This window comes from Dendrobates tinctorius, unplaced genomic scaffold, assembly GCF_039654945.1.
Source record: "Dendrobates tinctorius isolate UK_male_01 unplaced genomic scaffold, ASM3965494v1 ptg000138l, whole genome shotgun sequence".
Classification (NCBI taxonomy): domain Eukaryota; kingdom Metazoa; phylum Chordata; class Amphibia; order Anura; family Dendrobatidae; genus Dendrobates; species Dendrobates tinctorius.
The window spans coordinates 14,872,194-14,899,478 of NW_027361806.1; the positions used below are offsets into that span (position 1 = coordinate 14,872,194).

General features: G+C 43.6%; 1 protein-coding gene across 1 annotated transcript in view; it reads left to right on the forward strand.

The window, feature by feature from the left end:
• Nucleotides 1–27,285, forward strand: part of ROR1 (receptor tyrosine kinase like orphan receptor 1) — a 285,614-nt gene that overhangs the window by 142,389 nt on the left and 115,940 nt on the right. Inside the window, exon 2 of the mRNA XM_073544682.1 lies at nt 19,619–19,690. Coding sequence (XP_073400783.1) covers nt 19,619–19,690 — 72 coding nt within the window. The remainder of the gene's footprint in view (nt 1–19,618; nt 19,691–27,285) is intronic.

The following is a 27,285-nucleotide window of genomic DNA, read 5'->3' on the forward strand; positions in this document are numbered from 1 at the left end:
GTCCGGCGCTTGCCAATTAGCACACCTGCTAACATTGTATATAACTATACATTGCACAAGTGACATGACTATCTGGAAAATAACCTGCAGAATATATCCCTGGGCTGGAGGAGTAGTGAAGCCAGCGTACATTTGGAGGGTCGTAATGTAAGAGACTGGTGATGTCACCCTGTGAAATTAACTTATAGATGAAAGCAATCAGCCTGGCTTTTCCATACACCAACTCATGGTTAAATGTTTTAGTGCCAAATTTATTGCTGCGTGTATCTTGTAATTCTTTAAAACAGTCTAGAATAAAAAAAAAAAGATTAGAAAATATTGTGCACTTTATTTTTGGATGCAATTTGCTTCAATGGCAATTTTTTGTTTCATAGTAGTAAGTATCAGTGCGATGGGGCCAGAGGTGAAAGGGCATTTAGGGGCCCAATAACCAGGACCTGTAACTGCAGGACTATTTTATTACCCTTGTCCCCTTTATAATGACACCAATAGTTGGGGTTAGGCTTTCTAAGAAACAGACATGGTCCTCGTTGGTGCAGGTTGAAGGACTACCTTAGATTTATTGATGAGGGTTAGATGGCTAGCCCAGACTTAGAGATGGTTGATGAAGACCCACCCTTGACTCATCGATTGAAGTTAAAAGACTACATTATACACATTGATGGAGTTTGAAGGACTATCCCATACTGATTGATGGTGGATAAAAGGCTAACCTAGACTCATCTATGGTGCATGAAGGAATAACCTGACAATTGCCACCCTGATTTCATTGATAGTGGTTCAAGGGCTAGCCTAAACTTGTTAGTGGTGATTGAAGAGCTAGAATAGACTCATCGATGGTGGATGAAGAACAAGTCAAATTCATTGATGGATGTTGAAGGACTAGTCTATACTCATTAATGGAATTTGAAGTGCTACCCTACACTCATTGATAGTGGTTAAAGGGATAGACTAGATTCATTGGTAGTGGTTCAAGGGCTAGCCTAAAATCATCAATGGTACTTGAAGGGCTACACTAGACAAATTGATTCAGCTTAAAGGGCTAGTCTAGACTCATTGCCAAATTCATTGATCGATGCTGAAGGACTAGTCTAAACCCAGTAATGGAATTCGAAGTTCTACCTTACACATTGATAGTAGTTCAAGGGCTAGCCCAGACTCATTGATTGTGGTTCAGAGTGTAGACCAGACTCATTGATTGTGGTTCAGAGTCTAGACCAGACTCATTGATGGTGGTTCAAGGGCTAGCCTAGGCTCCAAAGGTGGTTGAAGGGCTAAACTATACTCATCGACTGTGGTTGAAGGGCTATCCTTGACTTAGCATTGGTGTTTGAAGGGCAAGTCTAGACTTAGAGATGGTGGTTGAGGCACTAGCCTATACTAAATAGTAGCTGAAAGGCTGGCTTAGACTCATCAAACATGGTTGAAAGACTAGGCTTGACTTAGCCATGATGGTTGAAGGGCTACTCATCAATGGTTATTGAAGGTCTAAAGCTAGACTTAGCAATGGTGGCTGTGTATGCTTGAACCATCCAACTATTAAACACCAATCCCATTGGATATTATTAAACAGGTGGGAAAATCTGATGGTACAATACAAAACAGTTACTCATAATTGCAAAATATCTCCTCCTAGATGCCCAGAGTTGGACCATTTATGGCTGCCGCTAAGACATTTTAGGGAAGTGCTGATGGTTTATATAAGACAAAGAGGTTGTACGGGGTATGAAAAACTTTGCTGATTTCTTGCTAACACAGCGCCACACCTATCCACAGGCTGCTTGTGGTATTGCAATCTAGACCAATTCACTTTAATAAAACTTAGCTGAAAAACCAGACTCAACCTAAATAAAGGTGTGGCACTGTTTCCTGAAAAAAAAAAAACTCGCCTTCTTTTTCTATCCTCAGTTGATTTCTCTATATCCTCACACTTTACCTTGGTGGTTACGTTATTGCCTTTTTTTCTTTCCAACCCTAGAATTGTGTGAATTTTTCTGTTTTCGGGAGGATTATTTTCAGACGTTCCTGTTGACACTCAGATTTTATTACCGTCTAAGACACCCAGACTTGTTCGTATAATTACGAAAGCCTTTCACAACTTAACGTGTCTTCATTTCCAGCCTCTAAAGACAAAGACATTGTCATCAGCTCCTTCATGAATAAGAAAGTACCTGGAGCGGCCAGTAAGGAGCATAAATCTCGTAATCCTTCTAGGTCTCTTCAGACAGATTATTACTTGTGGTCTCGGAAAGAAAACATTACATAGAAACTTAATGCCGGGGAAGATCAGTACCCGGGAATTCCTGCGCGCCTGCATGAAGAATGAGAGGAGAAATCCAACTTATTAACTGAAATATTAACTTGGCCGCTCACCATCACGTAGTTAACTCTCCATTGGAGATGGCGATTGTTTCATCACCTAACCATCATTCTCCATATATATCCTCTGTGAATGAAAGAAGTCAGATTTTAAAAGCTCTTTTTTTTTTCCAGAAACAGCGCCACCCCTGTACATAGGTTGCGTTTGGTATTGCAAGTTTAGCCTATTCATTTATTATTATCACCCGTTTTACAGCATTCTAATGTGGGTACCTTGATGAACCTTTAAAGGCAATTTAATTTTTTTTTTTTTTAGCATATTTTGAAAATAATTACGAGTGGATAATGGTAAAAAGTTTTTAACTTTGTGTTTTTGGAAAAAAAAATATTATTTTAAGTTTTGTATTGGCCATATTCAAGGATGTATCTAGGGGTGAGGCCATCAATGCATATGGGGGGGAAACAATCCAACTAGACGTCGCCAGGATATTTAGATCCAGGCTTGGGGACAGTTAAATAACAATTCCTTGACTTTTTCGGGGTTTTTTTTTCTGCGAAGTAAATCATTTCTAAGATATTTGCTTGTTTAGAATTTTATTTACTAGTTTGTTTTTTTTTTATTGTTTTAGGATTGATTTATTTATTGTATTACGGCCTCTGCACATGGATATTTTTTTTTTCTTCTAAATTTCTTATAAAAAATGAAAAGTAAATGTTATATTATTATAAATAATCATTTGTAAAAAATAAAATAACTATAAAGATTGGTAATTGTATTTTTTAAAGTTTTATTGAATCAACATTTTAAAAGGCGATTTTTAGTTGTTATTTAACGTTAGGGTATGTGCACACGCTGCGGATTCCGCTGCGTTTCCGCAGCGTTTTTGACCGCTGCGGACCCGCAGCAGTTTTAGCTGCGGTGTACAGTACCATTCAAATGAATGGTAAAAAAAAAAACGCTGTGTAGACGGTGCGGAAAAATCCGCGCGGATTTGCTGTGGTTTTGAAACCGCAGAAAGAAGTGACATGTCAATTCTTTCTGCGGAATCCGCAGCGGGTTCCTATCTCCACCATTGTGGAGATGGTAAAACCGCAGGCCAATCCGCAGATAAACCACAGGTCTTTTGACCTGCGGTTTATCTGCGGTTTTTGCAAAATCCGCGCGGATTTGCTGTGGTTTTGAAACTGCAGAAAGAAGTGACATGTCAATTCTTTCTGCGGAATCCGCAGCGGGTTCCTATCTCCACCATTGTGGAGATGGTGAATCCGCAGGACCAAACCGCAGATAAACCACAGGTCTTTTGACCTGCGGTTTATCTGCGGTTTTTGCAAAATCCGTGCGGATTAATCCGCAGCGGATTCCGCAGCGTCTGCACACACCCTTAGTGTTTATTTTTTAAAAACACCTTTTCATATTGGAATAAATCCTGTTCTGGGTTTCGTCACCCTGCCCGATGTCTGGTGGTAGAATTTTAGGCTAGAAGCCAGAACATTGTTGTAGAGGCCACATCGGTCTCTGCAACTTGTTACCCATCACTCCAACAACAAACCTTTCAGATAAACCTGCAACTGAACACAGAATGTGCCCAGTACTGATATATTATCTCCTCCGCTTGCTGTATTGTCCAAGGGCGATCAGAGGGATGGAGATATCAGGTCATTTGTTGCAGCCCTCCTCCTCCTCCTCCCCTGACTATGTCAGTTATCAGTGGTGGCTGCTATCTCCTGATGGCTTCCTTTGGCTTTCAGCAGGAATTTAGGAGATATAGAGATGGAGTATTGTGGATTCTGTAGGTTTTTGGTGTTTCCGGGAAGGTTTTGTGCTTTTGGTATTACAATGTATGACTTTGTTTTAGGCTATCACAACTTCTCCCAAGTATTGAAGGAATTGTTAATTGAAACTTTAAGGAGTAAGGGCTCCATAAACAATGATTTAGGGTACAGTCACACTTGGCAACGCACCAGCGATCCCGACAAGATATGACCTAGTAGGGATCGCTGGTGCGATGTCAAACAGTCAGATCTCACCAGCGATGCAGCAACGATACGACGGTTGTTGGGACCCTGTCTCTCAGACCTGTAGTATTGAGGTCGTTCGTCGTTGTCCCTGTCAAACACAGCGATGCATGCTGACCAGCGGGACACCAGCGATCAAAAAATGGCCCAGGACCTTCGAGCACGATCAGCGACATCGCAGCAGGGGCCCGATCGCCGCTATGTGTCACACGTAACGAGATCGTTGTTGCGTCACAAAATCGCTACCGATTCTCTACGAAAAAGTCGCTTCTAGACTCCTCAGGTGGTGGCTTATTTCGACAAGACCAAAAGGATCGACAGTCCGAAATCAAATATGCTAGATCCTTATCAACCTGTCGACCTAGCCAATCAATATCAGTGGTTTTGGCAGATATTAGTTTAATGTGTATGGCCGGCCGTTACTCTCAAGATAGATTTACTAATAGGGGCAGAATGACGATTTACTAGTCATGTATGTATAATCTGATCGCTTTAACATCATGAGTCATATGAGACATAAACTTTGTAGGTTTCACACTGGTTTTCCACACTCACTGGAGTAAGATAACAAGTTTGTTACATCCATGCCAGAAAGTCCATTGTAGATTTGTGGTAAATTTTACACCAATTTCTGGTGCAAATTTGAGTAAATTTGTTGGGGCGCTGTTCACACTTCTAATAAACCTTGCCCACTTTTTGGTGTGCAAGATCTGAAATTGTGAACTGTTTGCAGACTCATTGCTGGGGAATCTTTGTATTTTCATTAGTTCTGGTAGAAGAGGGTGAAAGTCAATGAGGACAGATTATCTTTTATCGAATGAAATGTTCCGCAGCTTTCTAATACACTTTCTGCATCCTGAGATTCACAAGACAAGACATGCTTTCAGATGAGAAACAATTGTATCCGGTCTACACAATGCTGTGCAGTTTGGACTCCAGACTGATACATTGTAGGAGACTAGAAGACATTGTTTTGTTATTGTGTGTGCAGCAGCTGCTCAATGAATATGTATTTAACTCACAAACTTTCATGCAGGGGCGTAACTACCACGGTCGTAGCAGTCGCCACCTCGACCGGGCCTGGGGGGAGTCAGGGGCCGGCAGGTCAGAACATGAGATCTCCCAACCGTCCTGATTCTCGCGGGACAGTCCCGTCTTTGACCCCCCCCGAGGAGTCTATTCTTCCTGCACTGCACTGAGCCGCCACGCCCCCCATGCACCCCATCCTCGCCCTCCCAGATAGACCCACCGCAGCCCCCCACAGCCTGCAATGGCGTCCTAGGCTGTTCTTTTCTGTGTGCACAGGACCTGTGATGAGGTCACAGGAGGGGAGGAGTCAGGAGTCACATGATCAGGGGCCTCATTGTCTGCAGGACTCTGCTGTGCTGGTTGTCATGTTGCTGGATGAGGTAAAGTTTGTGTGGGGTCAGGAGGGGTTTACAGGGTAGATGTAGCAGAGTTGTGTGTGTACAAGGTGTACGGAGCGGAGCCGTGTGTGTACGAGGTGTACGGAGCAGAGCCGCGTGTGTACGAGGTGTACGGAGCGGAGCCGCGTGTGTACGAGGTGTACGGAGCGGAGCCGTGTGTGTACGAGGTGTACGGAGCAGAGCCACGTGTGTACGAGGTGTACGGAGCGGAGCCGCGTGTGTACGAGGTGTACGGAGCGGAGCCGCGTGTGTACGAGGTATACGGAGCGGAGCCGCGTGTGTATGAGGTGTACGGAGCGGAGCCGTGTGTGTACGAGGTATACGGAGCGGAGCCGCATGTGTATGAGGTGTACGGAGCGGAGCCGTGTGTATACGAGGTGTACGGAGCGGAGATGTGCGTGTATTTTGGCATGGGGGTGCCCCATTTGAAAGTTCGCATCGGGGCCCATAACTTTGTAGTTATGCCACTGCCTTCATGCATTTGTACCCACTTGTCAGCTAAAAACAGGACTAGCTCCTGTATGTACGGCATGTTGTATGGAAACTAAATTGATCTTCAGTAACAGCAAGCAGAGATCTGACCTTGAAATGATCAGTATATTTTTAGAGGAAGAACACAGATGGGACCATAGTGGAAGGTGTTGTCAGATTTGTCCCCAGGGCCCGGCAGGACAACATTTCTAATCGCTGAGCCACTGCTGTCCTTATTTTCTGCTAACTTGTGAAAATATTTTATTTTTCTTCACTCCGGAGTAAATAAGTACACAACTTTTTTAGCAAGTGAAGTAGTTGGCTACATTCTGGATATGACATTTAAACCTTGTTTTGGGGTATCATGTGATGAAAACTCAAGTTGTTTTTTTTTAATACCTAGATCTTTGGATTAAAACTGATGTCAGAATAAATTAGTTTTTTTCACTTTTTGCCTAATCCGCCATATCGTGTTACGTAAAATGACCAAATGATGATTCCTTAAAGCAGCGCATTTAGGGGGCAATTACCTGTCCATGTGTTTGTGTTTAATGTTTCCATCTGAGGGAGGTTAGTGGTCATCCTTCCTTCCATATGTCTCCCCCCATGCAGCTTAGACAATATCTCTCCCACTTGACTGCAAAAAAAAAACAAACCCGTTTTGGAAATTCCATGATGTTGCAGCCTCAGCCACAGACCCCCTGTGATAAAAGGAATTAGTCTATCAGTCCCTGGCAGGGCTCATGTTACTGGCTGCCCATATAAAGCCAAATATTAGGAGCTGAGTTGTCTCATGGTCCCAGGAAAGAAAATCTTCATTCTTTTAGCTTCCTCAAAGGGAAAATCCACTTTTATAAGAAGTGTCTGCCTTGACATCTTACGATCTTTATACATACTCACTTTGCTCTTACACAGTTTCCCATTCACGTCTGAAACATCATTCAAAATTATCCGTCTTTCCCCTTACTAGTGGGCAGTGTATTGTGGAAGCTTTCTGCTGTCTGATTTCAGAGACATCTAGAAGAATTTCAAATGCTGCTCTGGAAGAGAATGGAGAGAATACTGCATTCCGGGGAAATTAAAGGGAATCTGTCACCTCATTTCTGGCCTATCAGCTGCTGGCACCGCATCAGGGGCTTATCTACAGAATTCTGTAATGCTGTAGATAAGCCCCCGATGTAACCTGAAAGAGAAGAAAAACGAGTTATATTATACTCACCCAGGGGCGGTCCTGGTCCGGTCTTGGTCCGATGGGTGTCGCGGTCCGGGTCCGGCGCCTGTGCACTGCAGTACTTGGCTCTGCCCTCAACAGTGCAGAGCAGTGCGCCTGCGCAGGAGCCACGACGGGAAGCAAGGAAGAGGACGGCATCGCTAGAAGATGGGAGGCGCCGGACCCGGACCGCTACACCCATCGGACCAAAACCGGACCCGGACCGCCCCTGGGTGACAATAATATAACTTCTTTTTCTTATCTTACAGGTTACATCGAGGGCTTATCTACAGCAATACAGAATGCATTACAGAATGCTGTAGATAAGCCCCTGATGGCGGAGCCGGCAGCTGATACTCGAAAAATGGGGTGACAGATTCCCTTTAAAGATATGTGTTTTTTTGCAGCTCTGAAAAGTTAGTTAAAGCAAAGTGTGGTGCAGTGGTGTAGTTTGTATGTTCTCCCCGTGTTTGCGTGGTTTTCTTACGGCTTCTCTGGTTTCCTCCCACAGCCACACGCTAAAGACACACTGATAGGGAATTTAGATTGTGAGCCTCAATGGGGACAGGGATGACAAAGTCTGTAAAGCGTTGCGGGATATGATGGCGCTATATAAGCAAAGCATAATAACAGATATGGGGGGTGCAGAGTTCGCACTTGCACATAGACCCTGCTGGCTGTAGAGTCCCAAAGACCCCTCTGTCACATAAGAAGACATGGTAGCTGGAAGGTTACAGACTTTACATTGGGGCCAGGAGCTTCATGTTACTTGTCTAACCTGGAGGCAATATGGCTGCCATCATGGATGCCTTATGAGCTTAGGAATAGCTTATTACATCACCAAACCTAGATCTCCGATAAGAGCCGAAGGACAAGCCCATTCATTCAGGCAGAGCAAATCAGGAATGTTTCTGTGCCTCTAAGGTTTGCTAACTCTTACATTATTAGACATCGCTCTGTAGAAGAATGTGTCCCATAAAGGAGGTCAATATATTCTTTTACTATAATCCTCAGTCCTATGTATTCTGCTGCAGAAAGGCTGCTCCGCTGTAACTAAGGATCTATGTGTTATCCTAAATGTACAGTATATACCAGCGCTGCCTGCACCGGGATGTGTGTGGAGCTTATGGCATCTGGTGGAAAGTCTGTGGGGTATTTCTAACCCTCCTTAACCTGCAGAATCACATCTGCTGTCTCTGAGCATCACAAAGACCATGTTGTTACTGACTGTCTCCTGTTACCAGACCTTTGGCAGAAGTATAAATTCTAAGCTAAAGACAGAGGAGCTCAGAATATGGAAGATTAGAGGAACTATGCAAAATTGTAACACAAGTAACACAATAACTATACCAGCAGAATAGTGAGTGCAGCTCTGGAGTATACTACAGGATGTAACTCAGGATCAGTAATGTAATGTATGTACACAGTGACTGCACCAGCAGAATAGTGAGTGCAGCTCTGGAGTATAATACAGGAGGTATCTCAGGATCAGTAATGTATGTACACAGTGACTGCATCAGCAGAATAGTGAGTGCAGCTCTGGGGTATAATACAGGATGTAACTCAGGATCAGTAATGTAATGTATGTACACAGTGACTGCACCAGCAGAATAGTGAGTGCAGCTCTGGGGTATAATACAGGATGTAACTCAGGATCAGTAATGTAATGTATGTACACAGTGACTGCACCAGCAGAATAGTGAGTGCAGCTCTGGAGTATAATACAGGATGTAACTCAGGATCAGTAATGTATGTACACAGTGACTGCAACAGCAGAATAGTGAGTGCAGCTCTGGGGTATAATACAGGAGGTATCTCAGGATCAGTAATGTAATGTATGTACACAGTGACTGCACCAGCAGAATAGTGAGTGCAGCTCTGGAGTATGATACAGGATGTAACTCAGGATCAGTAATGTAATGTATGTACACAGTGACTGCACCAGCAGAATAGTGAGTGCAGCTCTGGGGTATAATACAGGATGTAACTCAGGATCAGTAATGTAATGTATGTACACAGTGACTGCACCAGCAGAATAGTGAGTGCAGCTCTGGAGTATAATACAGGATGTAACTCAGGATCAGTAATGTAATGTATGTACACAGTGACTGCACCAGCAGAATAGTGAGTGCAGCTCTGGGGTATAATACAGGAGGTATCTCAGGATCAGTAATGTAATGTATGTACACAGTGACTGCACCAGCAGAATAGTGAGTGCAGCTCTGGAGTATGATACAGGATGTAACTCAGGATCAGTAATGTAATGTATGTACACAGTGACTGCACCAGCAGAATAGTGAGTGCAGCTCTGGGGTATAATACAGGATGTAACTCAGGATCAGTAATGTAATGTATGTACACAGTGACTGCACCAGCAGAAAAGTGAGCGCAGCTCTGGGGTATAATACAGGATGTAACTCAGGATCAGTAATGTATGTACACGGTGACTGCACCAGCAGAACAGTGAGTGCAGCTCTGGGGTATAATACAGGATGTAACTCAGGATCAGTAATGTACTGTATGTACACAGTGACTGCACCAGCAGAATAGTGAGTGCAGCTCTGGAGTATAATACAGGGTGTAACTCAGGATCAGTAATGTAATGTAAGTACACAGTGACTGCACCAGCAGAATAGTGAGTGCAGCTCTGGAGTATAATACAGGATGTAACTCAGGATCAGTAATGTAATGTATGTACACAGTGACTGCACCAGCAAAATAGTGAGTGCAGCTCTGGAGTATAATACAGGATGTAACTCAGGATCAGTAATGTACTGTATGTACACAGTGACTGCACCAGCAGAATAGCGAGTGCAGCTCTGGAGTATAATACAGGATGTAATTCAGGATCAGTAATGTAATGTATGTACACAGTGACTGCACCAGCAGAATAGTGAGTGCAGCTCTGGAATATAATACAGGATGTAACTCAGGATCAGTAATGTAATGTAAGTACACAGTGACTGCACCAGCAGAATAGTGAGTGCAGCTCTGGAGTATAATACAGGATGTAACTCAGGATCAGTAATGTAATGTATGTACACAGTGACTGCACCAGCAGAATAGTGAGTGCAGCTCTGGAATATAATACAGGATGTAACTCAGGATCAGTAATGTACTGTATGTACACAGTGACTGCACCAGCAGAATAGCGAGTGCAGCTCTGGAGTATAATACAGGATGTAACTCAGGATCAGTAATGTAATGTATGTACACAGTGACTGCACCAGCAGAATAGTGAGTGCAGCTCTGGAATATAATACAGGATGTAACTCAGGATCAGTAATGTAATGTAAGTACACAGTGACTGCACCAGCAGAATAGCGAGTGCAGCTCTGGAATATAATACAGGATGTAACTCCGGATCAGTACAGAATCAGTAATGTATGTGCACAGTGACTGCACCAGCAGAATAGTGAGTGTAGCTCTGGAGTATAATACAGGATGTAACTCAGCAGTGATTCAGCATTATAGCCTATTGTAGATGTTTGGTATTAACCCTTTCTTCGTCTGTATTTTCTATTATATCTACCATTAGCACAAGGTGTAAAGTTCCTTTCATCGCTCGTGGAGTGTTCTCAGCTCTCCCCCGGAGCTATGGAGGACTCCGCTTCCTCCACCGCGCTGTTTTGACAATATAGGATTTAGTTTATGCTTTTAACCCACAACAAATCTGTTTGTATCTGTGCGGCTTTTCTACTTCTCTCCTCCTAAAAAAACATTGAAGCCTTAGAAGCCTCCTGGGAAATCCCTTCATTCGCCATATTATGAAACCCGAGTAATCTGCCGCCATTTGATAGGTCTTAAGAAGATCCATTCCGTCTGTCAATACGTTGTGCGGTTTATGAGTTCTCTTGATTCCTGTAATGATTTAAGCGGAAGTGGCCGATATTGTGACCTCGTTGATGGCGGCCATTATTGAAAGCTAGCACAATATGGGGGAGAATGTGAAATCTGAGAGTAAAGCTGTCTGTTACCCATAGAACCCAATCAGAGAGCAGCCTTCATTTCTTAAACTCGGCCCTGGGTATAAGTCCACATCCACACCGGACGGATTCACTGTAGATTTTCTGCAAATCCCAAAAATGAGCAAACTGTGAGGTTCGGTTGCAGACTTCGTTGCAGATTCTCTGTGGGTTTCACATTCCGGGTATGTGGGCACAATATCTTTTACAGACGTGTCTGCTCCGAAACTGGCCTGAAACGCACCGAACTTAGAGAACGCTATAAAGAGTTCACTTATGCTCTGCAGAGTAAAAGTCACAAAGAAATGACCGGCCTATTCTTCACACATCGGAACTAGTTTATATACAAGTGTAAAAAAAAAAAGACGCTAGAAGCAAAGTCACCGCGAAAAGACCCCAAAGAAGACCCTTCACGCAGCCGGCGTCATTATTAGCCTTATTATTTGCATAGAAAAGGTCGTATCTGATTAGATTTAGGCTGCCCAATGCTAGACCAGAAGTGAGGCTTAAATACCCCAAAAGCCACCGGACATATAAACATTCACGCTATGCATTTATAACCAAAGTATAAAATTCAGAGAAGAATTCTGGGAAGGAGATTTCTTTTTATTTTTATGAAACATTCCTGGTATTTTATTATCACAGACCGCACTCTATCACCCCCTGCCCCTCTAAACTTTGGATTTTTCTAAATATTCAATAAACTTGATCTGAACAATTCTGGAATGAGAAATCGCTACATTTACAAAAATGGCGCCGTGCCGTCCGTCCAAAGTGCCAAAACAAATCCAGACAATATTCTGTAATCTCTCCGCGTATTGGAATGTAGGTAAATTCCTACTGATCGTCTTGGCTGCCCGAAGTTGTGGAGATGAATGCAAGATGAGTTTGCCTGCAGGATTTGGATCATGTCCCATGTCGAAGCAATGCAGGATAGAAGGATTGCCATAATCGCTGAAGAGGCTACCAGGCTTAGAAAAAAATGGCTGATTTTTTTCCTAAAAAAGCTCCACACCTACCCTCAGGTTTTGTGGGGTATTGCAGTTTATAAGAACTGAGCTAGTACTCAAGACACGACTTCTATATCTTTGTAATCCGCTTTAAATAAAAAGAACTATTAATGATGAAAAAATTACCCTATGTTGATCCTGAGTTTCTTCTTGTATTATACTCCAGAGCTGCACTCACTATTCTGCTGCTGCAGTCACTGTGTACATACATTACATTACTGATCCTGAGTTACATCCTGTATTATACCCCAGAGCTGCACTCACTATTCTGCTGGTGCAGTCACTGTGTACATACATTACATTCCTGATCCTGAGTTACATCCTGTATTATACTCCAGAGCTGCACTCACTATTCTACTGGTGCAGTCACTGTGTACATACATTACATTACTGATCCTGAGTTACATCCTGTATTATACCCCAGAGCTGCACTCACTATTCTGCTGGTGCAGTCACTGTGTACATACATTACATTCCTGATCCTGAGTTACCTCCTGTATTATACCCCAGAGCTGCACTCACTATTCTGCTGGTGCAGTCACTGTGTACATACATTACATTACTGATCCTGAGTTACATCCTGTATTATACTCCAGAGCTGCACTCACTATTCTGCTGGTGCAGTCACTGTGTACATACATTACATTCCTGATCCTGAGTTACCTCCTGTATTATACCCCAGAGCTGCACTCACTATTCTGCTGGTGCAGTCACTGTGTATATACATTACATTACTGATCCTGAGTTACATCCTGTATTATACTCCAGAGCTGCACTCACTATTCTGCTGGTGCAGTCACTGTGTACATACATTACATTACTGATCCTGAGTTACATCCTGTATTATACTCCAGAGCTGCACTCACTATTCTGCTGGTGCAGTCACTGTGTACATACATTACATTACTGATCCTGAGTTACATCCTGTATTATACTCCAGAGCTGCACTCACTATTCTGCTGGTGCAGTCACTGTGTACATACATTACATTCCTGATCCTGAGTTACCTCCTGTATTATACCCCAGAGCTGCACTCACTATTCTGCTGGTGCAGTCACTGTGTATATACATTACATTACTGATCCTGAGTTACATCCTGTATTATACTCCAGAGCTGCACTCACTATTCTGCTGGTGCAGTCACTGTGTACATACATTACATTACTGATCCTGAGTTACATCCTGTATTTTACTCCAGAGCTGCACTCACTATTCTGCTGGCGCAGTCACTGTGTACATACATTACATTACTGATCCTGAGTTACATCCTGTATTATACTCCAGAGCTGCACTCACTATTCTGCTGGTGCAGTCATTGTGGACATACATTACATTACTGATCCTGAGTTACATCCTGTATTATACCCCAGAGCTGCACTCACTATTCTGCTGGTGCAGTCACTGTGGACATACATTACATTACTGATCCTGAGTTACATCCTGTATTATACCCCAGAGCTGCACTCACTCTTCTGCTGGTGCAGTCACTGTGTACATACATTACATTACCGATCCTGAGTTACATCCTGTATTATACTCCAGAGCTGCACTCACTATTCTGCTGGTGCCGTCACTGTGTACATACATTACATGTGTTAAAATTGGAGGCTCTATTAAGATGAGTGTCATGTTTCCCATCATGGAAACCATTAGTGCGGAATAGACCCCATTGCCCAGCATTATAAAAAAACATGACTTTCCCCACAATCAGTGTCACCCCCGTTTATGAGTCGTGCCTGGTTTGGCAGCTCCTCTCCATCAATGGTGCTGAGCTGCAGCACCTCACGCAGCCTGTATACAGGTGGTTTTTCGGAGGAGGAAGCAGCCATGTTTTTCTAGGTGTTCTAGTCAAGTTTTTTTTAATATATATTTTTTGTGGTGGTTATGGAGATTTAGGAAAGTAATAGTAAAAAAGAAAAAAATATATTTTTTTTTTATGTAAGATGTTCATTTTCCCATTTATTTTCCCTATATTAAAAATATTTTATCATTTTCTTTTTTCTTTTTAAATTTGTGACCTTCCAACGAGGCGTGGTACACAGAAGTCTTTGAGATTGTGGTGACTGCCTTTTTTCCTGCTGGCAGTCTTGGTAATGAGCTGTGACTTCTAAGCTCTGGAGCCCCAGAACTGGCATTGGCGATGCGCGAGTCCTGCGTACTTCCTGCTGCTAATGCAGATTATATGGCGCAGGACGGATGTATCTCAGGGAGCGGTGCGCAGAGCGCTGTGACCGCCAGCTGTGGCGGGGGGCTCACACTATGTGCTGGAGATACGACCGCAGCTCTTCCCAAAGACTCAGAGTTCACACAGGCAAAGTTTAGAAAGTTTTATTAAAGTATCTCAGAAATATGTCGCATTTTATTATTTTTTCCCATATTAACTTTATGTGAGTGTAAACAGAGAATGATGGAAGCCTCATCTTTTTTTGTTTTATCTTCAATGTTTTTCTTCTTGTTATAGTAGATTAGATTATTTTTATGTTGTCATTGAGAGGGAGCAAGACTGATTGATTTTGGGTTTTTTTTGTGCAAGATTCTGCTTTTACCCTTTTGGGCTGCTTTTTTTCTAAAAATAATGGTTTGCCTGTCGATGAGACATCATGGCAACTGCTATAGGATACAACAACTAAGGGGGCCCCTATATGCTGTGGAATGGGAATCCTATTAATTAAGGCAATTTAGCCTTAATTAATAGGATTCCCATGAATCCACAACACTTTAAATCGGTCTGTAATTGGTAAAGGCCGGATGTGGCCAAAATGTTTTATTTTGGGCTGCATTAAAAACCACCTAAAGCTTCTCCACAAGTTGAGTGCCTAGTTTTTCATTATATGTTATATGGTGTGGGATCCTACTACGGCACCTTCTCGGATTGTGCACACGGTTTTCCTCATGTTATCCTGTACTGTGGCATCACCTTCTACATTATCCCTGTGTAACAAGGTGGCACGGGGTGGTAGTCATAGTAGGTGAGTTCGCTAAGTCACAGTCATTGAACACCCCGGCACCTTGCAAATGAAAAGGCAGTTGACTTCCCAGTCCTGCTGAACAGCCAGTTACCTTCAGCACAAGTTCACTTCTGTTGCAGGGGACGAGGTCTCAGAACACACCACAAGCCAAAGTTCTGTTCCAACGGCAAAATTTTACTGAACACAGTGCAAACAAGATTATATTTCCTGCTCTGTCCCTGCGACTTCAGAAGGCTGCACAACACCAGCTCCTGTCCTGGTCCATCCACGCTGTCCGTCTAGCTAGGGCAGCCTTCATCCCCCAGACCGGGGAATCCTCTGTCCTCACTACTGTGCATGTCCTGCCCTGGGCAAGCTTGCCAGAGACTTTGCACCATCCCTCTTTTAACTCCTCCCAACAGTTTAACTCATGCTGTCCCCAAACTAAATATATACAAGTACATGCACATTTAGGGTACGATATATGACAATGACATTACTAAATGACATAACAGTGAAAAACGTTAATGAACCATCAGGTACATGTGACACAGGTGTTCGGTGTATAGGAGAGAGGAGGTACGTGAGGGTCCCCGCCACTTCCTTACACATGTACTGTGACAATACTGTGTATATTATCCCTGTACTGTGACATCACTGTGTGTATTATCCCTGTACTGTGACATCACTGTGTGTATTATCCTTGAACTGTGACATCACTGTGTGCATTACCTCTAACTACAAATATCTTAAAGGGGTCTACTACTAGGACAACCCCTTCTTAATCTAAATGTTCAGCCCTGATAAAATGATAGGCCTATACTCACCTCCCGTGCCAGTGTCGTTCCCGCGGTGTCGGCACTCACTCTCCCCGGGGTTGTGATGCGGTGTTGTAACACGTGACCTCGGCACCCAATCAGCGCTGGTGTCACTGCCTCTGCCTCCCGTCAAATTGAGCAGGAAGAGGAAGTCAGAGATCAGCTGCAGCCCGGACTTCCTCTTCATGTTCGATTTGTCTGAAGGCGGAGACCGTGATGTCAGCGCTGATTGGTCGCAGGGGTCACGTGTCACAACACCGCATCACAGCTCCGGGGAGAGCGAGTGCCGACACCGCGGGAACGGAGCCGACACGGGAGGTGAGAACAGGCTTTATTATTTTATCAAGGCTGAACATTTAGTTTAAGAAGAGTAGTGGACAACCCCTTTAAGGTTTTCCTGTTCTTATCATGAGGATGGGTCTGCTTTCTCAGTCTTGCTGTCGGACCTGGGGTTACTTGTTACATCCCTGTCTATATCGCCAATACTTGGGTAGATTTGCCCCCCAATGGCCGAGGAAGATCCCACTTTTTCTTGCCGCCCCCTCACCGCCCAGACATGCTGACACTTGTATAAACAATCTCCGGCACTGTCCAGATGGTCCGCTGTCCCTCTCACGCCGGACAATATAGGCCTTGTATGGAAATCTCATGTCACTCCAGAGGCGGCTGAGAATAATAAGCGTTTCTGCAGTCGTTCAGGAAATCCGTGCAGTCGCTGATGTGTCCAAAGGCAAAGCAGGCGCTTAACGCTGACAGCCAAAGTCAAATATTTATTGTCGGGATAATTGGGGAAAAATAATTCAGCACAAGACATTATTGGTGCATTACAGGTGCAGCCCAGACTGGGCGGGATGCGCAGCTAATAAATAGAGGGGGGCCCTGAGTCGGGAGCCATGTTGGTACATAAAGCCGAGATCTGCGCCCAGTGCACGGGGTTGCACTTTAATAAGTTATTTGCCCCCTACTAAACTATGCAGCAGCACCAAACAAATATATATATATATATATATATATATATATATATAGGTATATAGAAAAGCTGGATGACAACTCAAGAATGCTGGCGGCTATACTTGTTGTCCCCAATCGCATACCGCCAATGACGACAGACCATGTGGCCATGAGCCCAGGTGGGCTGAACAGTCCTGCCCCATCCCAGGGACCCAATTTCAATGGTATCGGCTTCACCCTTCATCCTGTGTGTCTGAGTTTTGATGAATATTTTTTTTGGGTGGGGGGCAATTCAGATTTTTTTCTAGGGTTTTTTTGTATGCCCCTGAAACAATAACTGAAGGGGTTTTAAGTGTATTTTGGGACAAATATCCATTGCACCTCATGTGTTTGTGCACATCCAAATGTCTGTAAAATGATGCACTAGCGTGTCCCACTGTGTGTCATTGTCCGGTGTAGACAGAGCAATGGTTTCCCACCTGGGATAAAACTACAACTCCCATCATTGCAGCAGAGGACCCAGTTGGTCCCTTCTTGCATTGTATTTCTGGAGCAGAATGGTTCAGGTGCCGGGGCCCCTGGAACATCTGTCATCATCTCATGGGTGGTCTTATAGAAGTTCTTAATTTATGTCTTATCATAAAAATGCACACAATGGAGGCTCAGATCAAACTGTAACCTCATGCAGAGATGAAGCCCGGACGAAGATAAGATCGGGGTGGAAAAATGTCAATAGGGGACATTGTCTGCTCCGATACAGAAAATATACCATATGGAAGTTGGGAAGAGAAGGGGGACTATGTGCTTTTGTTTTTTCGGGGGCATGTGAAGAACATTTGGTTATTTATACAGTATTCATGTTTATATAATGTAGTTCTATCCTGTTTGACATGTAAAACATTGTATCAATAATGTTACTACTAAGTTCTGGGAAGTTTAGCATATGTCTGCTGGAATGTGAAGTGCTGAAGTGCGTAGGGCTGTACTGCAATACCACACACAAACCACAGGGGTGTGTGGTGCTGATTTTGGAGGAAAGCAGCCATGTTTTTCCTGTATATCCACTTGCAATGAGAAGTAGAAGAAGAAATATTGAGGGGGACTTTATATATATATTGCACTGTTGATGATGCTGCCACCACCATGTTTGACAGTAGGGATGGTGTTTTCAGGGTGATGTGCAGTGTTAGTTTTCTATCACACATTGGGCTTTGCATTTAGCCCAAAAATTTCTAGTTTGATCTCATCTGACCAGAGCACCTTATTCCACGTGGTATCTGTGTACCCTACATGGCACGTGCAATGAGGTGCTCTTGTCAGATGAGACCAAAGTAGAACCTTTTGGGCAAAATGAAAAACGCTATGTGTGGTAGAAAACTTAAACTGTGCATCATCCTGAAAAAAACATCCCCACCGTCACACATGGTGGTGGCAGCATCATGCTGTGGGGAGGCTTTTCTTCAGCAGTGGAAGGGAAGCTGGTCACAGAAGATGGATAGAGAGCTAAGTACAGGTCAATCCTGAAGGAAAATCTATTAGATGCTGGAACAGACTTGAAACTGGGGCTTACGTTCACTGTCCAGCAGGACAACAACCCTAAACATAATGCCAGAGCTACAATGGATGGTTTAGATCTGCACATATTCATGTGTGTGAGTGGTCCCGTCACAGTCCAGACCTAAATCCTATTGAGGATGTGTGGCAAGATATGAAAATTGCTGATCACTAATGTCTCCATCCAATATCACTGAGCGAGTGTCCAAAAGACGGGGCAAAATGTCACCTCTAGATGTGCAAAGCTGGTAAAGACAGACCCCAAAAGATTTAGCAGTAATTGCATCGGAAGGTGGCCCTACAAAGTATTGACCTGAATGCAAGGGCACATCACAACTTTCAGATTTATATTTTCAAAATATTTAGAAAACTTCGGATCATTTCCTTTACGAGCCACAAATCATTGCAACATTGTGATCATGTAATTATAAACATTTTTTTTTTTACTTTTCTATGGAACTTTTTATATACAACCCTTTAAATGTAACCCTTTATATGTCACTCTCTCTATATAATCCTTTATGTATGTTAATTTAGGTATGGCCCTTTACATAGGACCCGCTATATAGCACCACCTATACATGACTTTCTATATAAATCGCTTTATATGGCACCCTCAATATCTGATCCATTAAATACAACCTCTTCCTATATATAACCCTTTTTATATAACCCTTTATGTATGTTCATATCATTTTGACCCTGTGTATAGGAGCCTGTGTATAGGAGCCGTTGCATGGCATCCTCTGTATCCACACCCATATTGCAGCTCTCGGTATCCCTGGAATTAGTTAGATCTCATTAGTTTCTGGTAACTCTATAAGGTTTGAATGATTTCACCTGGAGATTTTTGTGGCCTCGTATATTCAGACTTAGTGGCAGCCCATAAATTGATGTATATTAAATATGTCTTGTTTTGTCCCGCACAGGAACTGAGCTGACAGTCGGCGCTGATTTACTGCCTACCTCAACGTGGAACGTTTCAAGTGACCTCGACAAAGGTGCGTCCCACCAACCCGGCCGAATCCTACAAGCAGCTGTGTTCCTCTCGTAATCGCTTTGACATTTAATTAGTGATATTTTTGTGATTTGACTGGATTTTTTTTTTATAAAAAGTTCCACATGGTGAAAATGTTTCAAGATGTCTCGTACCGTAGCGTTGTGCGCCGGCCTACAGGTCTGGCTTGTATTATGGAGATAACTGGCAAAATTGTAGCTGGTGAAAATTTATAATTGACGTAATTGTTAGAAATTCACACCGAGACCGGTCTCCTCATTGGGCAGTGCCACCATAGTGCCGTCTTGTCCTGCGAGTCACTTTGTGAAATCGTCGTAGGGTGAAGGATTTGATGTGATGTTCCCTGATCGCCTTCCAGTGCATCTAGGTAATTAAGGTTGATCTGTGTCTTATCCAAACCATATCTATTGCAGTTTTACTTCTCAGACTTTTCCAAATTACCGTACAAACTTCTGTATTGCAATGTTTCACAGCAGCGCCGCCACGCATACCTTCTCCACATGCCTTGTAGGGGGCACACCTAGCACGTGGAAGAAGGGTCTCTTGAGTCGTCAGATGAGACCAAACTAGAACTTTTTTGGGCTAAATCCAAAGCGCTGTGTGTGGCAAAAGACTGACACTGCACATCACCATGAAAACACCATCCCCACCGTCACACATGGTGGTGGCAGCATCATCAACAGTGCAACATATATCGATAAAGCCACCCCTCAGAGGTTTTATGTAAAGCAGGGTGATGTGTTATGGTGGGAAGACTGCATGTGATAAGGACTGAAAAGAATGGAAACTAGCATTTAATCATACAGGTGAAAAGGAGCTGGATCCAGTTCTCCTAGCAGCACAAAGAATTTTAGGAGAGGTGTGAGTCTTATGTCCATCCATTTATTTACAACCCTCTAACTATGACCTTTAATATACAATGCAACCCTTTTATTATGACCCTTTTGGGACCAGGCCATTTTTAATTTTTGCACTTTAGTTTTTCCTCCCTTTCTTATAAGAGACATAACTTTTTTCTGCTTCATTGCTGTACAAGGACTTTTTCTTTAGCAAAACGAGTTGAAGTTCTGAAAAATTCCAAGTACGATAAATAGTGATATAATGCAAGTCTGCCTTTTGCTTTTTTGGTTTCATATTTACGGTGTTTATTGCATTTAGAAAAAAAAAAAGTCCTGACGACATAATTTTCCAAGTGAGTTTATGGCGGTTACGGCGATAACAAAATTGTGCAGGTTTTTTTCTATATATTTTAGCGATTAAGAATAAATTTGAACGTTGTTTTGTTTCGCCATTTTCTGAGACTCGTAACTTTTTGGATGGAGCTGTGCGAGAGCTTGGGGGTTTTTTTGCGCTCCCAGCTGTAATTTTGGGGTACTTAGGACAATTTGATCCCTTTTTATTGCATTTTTGGGGAGGAAGCCTGACTTCTGAAAATGTTAATTATTTATTTATGCCGTTTAACGTATATTAATTAATTTAATCTTTTCATAGATTAGATTTTTACAGATGATGCCAAATATATTTATTTTATTTTTCCAATGGGGGAAAGAAGGGAGACAGATTCAAACTTTACATTTTATTATCTGTTTTTTTTTGTTTTTTTTAATATTTTTAGAATTTTTTTTTATTACATTTGACTTTTGCTCTTTTTTATATAACCCTGAATATGTTCCAAGCCGGTAATGATTTGGGCGCAGCTGATGACGAGGACATGTCACCATGCTTCTTATCAGCTGTGTAGCCTCAGACCTTCGCGCATGTAACTAATCTTTAGATCAGCATAAAAGTTTTTATTGGTTCTGCCATTAGTGATCTGTAGGTCCCGGATGTCCCTGTCATATAATGGACGGGCCTGAAAGGTGACACGAGTGTCCAGTTGGGGACCCGCAATGCTTACAGAGCATTTTTCCTTAATTTGCCCGCACTGGTGACCCGGTGGGTAATTTCCCCCCCGCAGATGACTGGCTTCTTATTGCCTCATAAATTCAGCACATGTGGAAGTGACCTAATCCGATGGTGATAGCGGTTCATGACTCCTTGACACGTGTCACGTACAGGTGGAGCAATTTTCCTGCCTTTGATTGACAGGTGGAAATTGAAAGCAGTTCTGCAACGTAATATTATCTTCGGGGACACGGTAACAAGTTAATTATAACAGGAGAGAAAGCTCAAACGTGCATTGAATATACGTCTCTGTGCTCCTCCATACGTAGAAGTATTATTCTTTTCACAGAAAATCTTGAGAAATTGATTTAAAGGAGCTCGATCAACTGGAAATGTTCCATTTTTGCACCCGCAAAATTCTCTATCGAAGATGTAAAAAAAAAATGGCTTCTGCAGAAATATCGGCCATAAAATGAAAATCAGGAAGTGAGCGCCACCTCCTCCAGCTCGGGAATTTGCTAGCTAGTTCTCAGTAAGGGGTAACCCTCATCCTTCTACAGAGCTGCCCATTTGGACATCCCGGTTTGGGATATTCTAGGAACAAACACAATGAATATGAATCAGATATCTGAATCACCATGTGAACAGAGCCTTATGGCGTTTGGCTTTGAATCCCCCTTTTTTTTGTCTGCATACCCTGATCTGTTGCCACTATTTGTTGCCCCTCCTTTCCCACCTTCTTTCTTTGCTGTTGTGTTTCGCAGGCTGCTGTGTCCTCTCCGGCCTCACTGGTTGTCAGCATGTATAGACTCCTGCCATGGAGTCAGAGGAAGAGGAACCCAGCATCAGCATCAGTCTAGGCGCGGTCCAACACTGACTCCGGGGAAGCCTTGTGGCACTCAGCTGTGTACTGTGGCGTAATCAGTGGGAGGAGTGACGATAGATCACATAAGGGGGATCACATGAGGGTAATATAGAGTTTTCTGAAAAATTGACAAGTTTTCAAATGAAGTGGTACCATCTAAATTTCTTTTACAAAGTCATGTCCTTGCCGACCGTTCCAATCCATCTTTCTGAGTGTTGGATTCCGAGACTCCATATTATGACTGATCAACCTTGTGTCACACACTGGGAACCTTCTATGATGGCTTCTTTTCAGAAGGTTTTGGTGGCTCCTGGGAGATTTGCCACTTCTTCCTGGAGCTGGGTAGATGGGTCGCCCTCACACCCAGGGCAGCGGGGTACCCTGTACCGGGCCGGTGTCAGGGGGAAGGTGTCACAGCAGCAGTGACCCGGTCCGTGTCCCTGGGCGCCCAATATCAATGGCGGTGATGTTAATGGTGTTAAAGTTTATTTGAATAGTTCGTGACGCCACCCGTGGTGTCTGGCAAGGGAGATGGTAAGCCAACGCTGCATGCAGATCCGCTGGGACTGATGGTGTGGTGCAGCAAAGATGGTGTAGCTCCCCACAGGTGGAGCTGTAGTCCAAGGGCAGTGTAGGTGCAATGGACGAGGAGAGGCGCAGAATGGTATAGATGCTGTTACCCAGATGTAGCGGTGCTAGAGGTGTTAGCGGCGAATGACTGGAGGACACCAGTGCTTGTAGTTTCAACGCTTTACTCACAGTTCGTGGTACCCACTGGTGCCTGCCTCCGTGCCGTGTCCTCCGGGGTAGAGACTCAATCAACCTCCCGGGCAAGTCAGGGTTCTCCTCTCCAACACTCCGCCAACATGTGCCCCTCCCGAACGACTCCTCTATTGCGCCTTTTAGTGTGAAGAACTCCAATACCGTAGCTCTCTGGAATTCCTCCTGTCAGATGTTCCTAGAACCTTACTTGTATGACAGACAGCTGTAGCCTCTATCGGGGACTCCCTTCTCAGAAGTCCTGGCTCTTTATCCAGTTGCTGTTGTGTCCCAAGTCTTTGATGGGAGTAGTGCATTTACAGCCAATACTTCACCGGTGTCTGCTGCAGAACCATAAGTGTCCATACAACCTCCGGGACCGGGCCCCGGCCTTGCGTTGAGAACCTATAGGCAGGGTTCCTCTTCCAACCCACAACTCCTCTCTGTTCTCTTACTCCTTCGTTCCACGTTGTTCCTTCTCTCTCTTATGGAAGCTTAGGTTGCAGGTCTACGTCTTTCTCCTTCTCTTCTCTTTCCCGAGCCAGCTGGCTCAGATCACTGAGGCAGCTGCAGCACTCTTTCTAAACTGAACTCAAAACTAACTTCAGAACTGAACTTCTCTCGCCTGACCTCCCGTCAGACTGACCTACAATTCTCAACTTTCCCTCTCTTTTATACTAACTCCACCCACCTCCCAGCACATCTCGTGTTGCGAAGCAGGGTTCCACGAAGGGTGCTCTGCTACCCCCAGCCTGAAGCTGCTAGGTGGACCTACTGAACTATCCTGTGTGTGGGATGCAGATGTTGGAGTGTGGAAAGGAGTTCCCAACTTACCTAGTTGGTGGGGCACTACACCTTAGGAGAAGGTGCAGTACCTCTGTTGCGACTGAGCCTCAGGGGCACCACATAGATCTCCCCTTTTTTTCTGAGAGCATCCTATTTATTTATTTATTATCCATCATATTCCACAGACATCATCATCACTGTCCCCATTGGGGCCCACAGTCTAGATTGCCTATCAGTATGCTTTTGGATTGGGGGAGGAAAGTGGAGAACCCTGAGGAAACCCATGCAAACACGGGGAGAACATACAAACTCCTTGCAGATGTTGTCCATTTGAACCCAGTACTGTCATGATTTGACATCTGACTGTGGCCTAGGGACACTCTGAGTGACAGCTCATCCACCCTATGGGATTTGTGGTGTGCTGGACTGTCAGTTTTGTGAGTGACAGTCCAGTCATTCAATCTGATCCTGAGGCATGCTGGGCTGTCAATGTTTTGATTGACAGCCCTGGTGTTCAATCTGGCTTAGCCTGCGGGCGTTTCCTCAGGTGCGTCCCGTCTTCAGATGATTTGCAGGGTATTTAACTGGCTTGCTGTGTGCAGCAGATTGTCAGTTGCACATTTGCTATAGTTTTGTGTGTATGCTTTCTCTGTGTCTGAATACTGATCTTGCTGTTGATCCTGGATTTTGTTGTGACTACTCTTTTGAATTATCCCTTCTTCTTTTGACACTTTATGACTTCAGGTATCTGACCCCGGACGTGGCCTTTGACTATCCATTCCTTGTACTCCCTGGTTTTGACGTACCCTCCTGGCATTTGACCCCGGACTGTTACCTGACCACGCCTTTGCCTCAACCTTTTGTACTACGCGCCCTCCTGGTATCAGACCTCCTGACTACCCAGTCTCACGGCTTGTCCGTGAGTAATAGCATCACAAGGACTACGGATGAGTGGACCCAAACTTCAAAGTTCAGCATTCATACTGTCTACAAATATCTCAAGGGCTGTCACATTGTAGAAGGATCATCTTTATTCTCATTTGCACAAGGAAAGACTAGAAGCAATGGGATGAAATTGAATGGGAGGAGACACAGATTAGATATTAGAAAAAACTTTTTGACAGTAAAGGGGGCTTTACACATAGCGATATCGATAGCAGTATCGCTAAAGCGTCACTGATTTTGTGACGCAGCAGCAATATTGCTAGCGATATCGCTACATGTGATTCTTACCTCCGACCGGCTCCCCCGCTGGTTATCGGTGATCGTGCGAGATCGGCCTGGTCCATTTCTCGTCGGTTGCTTCCTGCTGGGCTTCCTGCTGGCGCCGACGAGCGACGCGTGGACGCGGGCGGAGGACGTCATCATCGCCGCGTCTGACAGGTAAGTAACGACCGCTGCTGCGTCGCTGCTGAGATCTGCCTGTTTGGCAGCTCACTAACGACCATTTAGCAATGCACCAGCAATCCTGACCGGGTCATATCGTGATTGGGATCGCTGGTGCATCGTTAAATGTAAAGGGGCCCTTAGAGTGATCAATGAGTGGAACAGGCTGCCACGAGAAGTGGTGAGTTCTCCTTCCATAGAAGTCTTCAAACAGAGGCTGGACAGACATCTGTCTGGGATGATTTAGTGAATCCTGCTTTGAGCAGGGGGTTGGACCAGATGGCCCAACTCTAACATTCTATGATTCTACTGGACAGCACGGCCCATACAATCCCATTGTTAACATGGAGAGAGCTAAATAAGATGAACCCCCTTTTTTCCACCAGATACTTGCAAGACTGATTAATTTAGAAAACCCCAGAAAATCTTTCAGATTAAAACTTCTGGGGTGACTGTTGCTTTAACACTTTCCAACTTGGCATCAACGGTAATAACGGCGATACTTAATTTTTGAATTCGAAATCGTCAGTTAATAAATGACTTTAACCCAATAAACCGGAACACAAACAGAGGCCTAAATGCCCAATTAACATTTTCATTTCTTCTCTACCCCCCTCATAACCCTCAGACGTTTACTAAATCACGGCCAACAAGGTCTGAGTGCAGCCCCCACCCCGGCCCGGAGCAGTAAATTACCGGGAGTTTGTTTAAACATTATTGTAGATGCAGAACATTTACTTCTTTTGTTTTCTTTTCCATTGGAGCCAAGGAAACAGCATTTTATATGATAATTTATTTTTTCTTTTACTACCCGTCTATGAATATTTATAGGATGCCCAATACAGTATCACAAATCACATGTACTCCAGAGCTGGAGACCCCAAGTCACGGTCTAATTTTATCCTCCTGGGATACATTAATCTCAAACTGTGCGGTCGTAAATAACTAATTAAACACATTATATTAATAAGCTCTGCCGGCTCGCCAAACACTTTTTTTTTTTGTATCGCTGGAGACATTAAGTGATGGAGAGGTCAAGAGACTTGTCCAATTATACGTTTCTGCTTGAAGTCATATGACACTGCTGTTAAACAGACGCTTAGCAGGTAAACCTTGGGCTAATGGAAGCCAGAGTCAATAAAAGCCATATGTCTCAGCGTCAGAATAATCGCTGCTATTTCTGAACTTTTTGCCATTAAATTCCCGCCTTTGCATTCCATAATGCCCAGTGCTAATAGGCGCTAACCATCTCCTGCGTCCACAGCACAGAGCCGAAATTATGTTAAAATGCCTTTCCACGCTAAACATCAGTATATATGACTGCGGCTATTGGCAACTTTTGAATACAACATTATCTCCAATTTGTTTTTAGTTTTTCTTTATTTGACTTAACAATCATAAAGCAATTTAGCAAGTCCAACAATGTAACTTATACTACATTGTATGTATCAATTTTTCAAAGCGTCAAGTTTTAAGGTCTAGCATCATGTCCGGATGAATCTCCCAATATAGTATCTTAGTTTTAGTAACGTAAAAGCTCCAAAATCTACTCCAAAAACTGCCCCAACCCAAACACAAATGAAGCCTCAAGTATTTAATAATTTAATAATTTTTATTTATATAGCGCCAACATATTCCGCAGCACTTTACAATTAAGCGGGGACATGTACAGACAATAAATTCAATACGAGTTAAGACAATTCAAACAGTGACATTAGGAGTGAGGTCCCTGCTCGCAAGCTTACAATCTACAAGGAAATGGGGGGACACAGTAGGTGAGAAATGCTTGTTAATTCAGGTCTGGCAATTATAACAGGGATTTTCATATAAAGCTGCATGATCCGGTCATCAGCCCGTGTGTTTAAGTGCAATAGACAAGTATCAAGTGCAGTTATCAT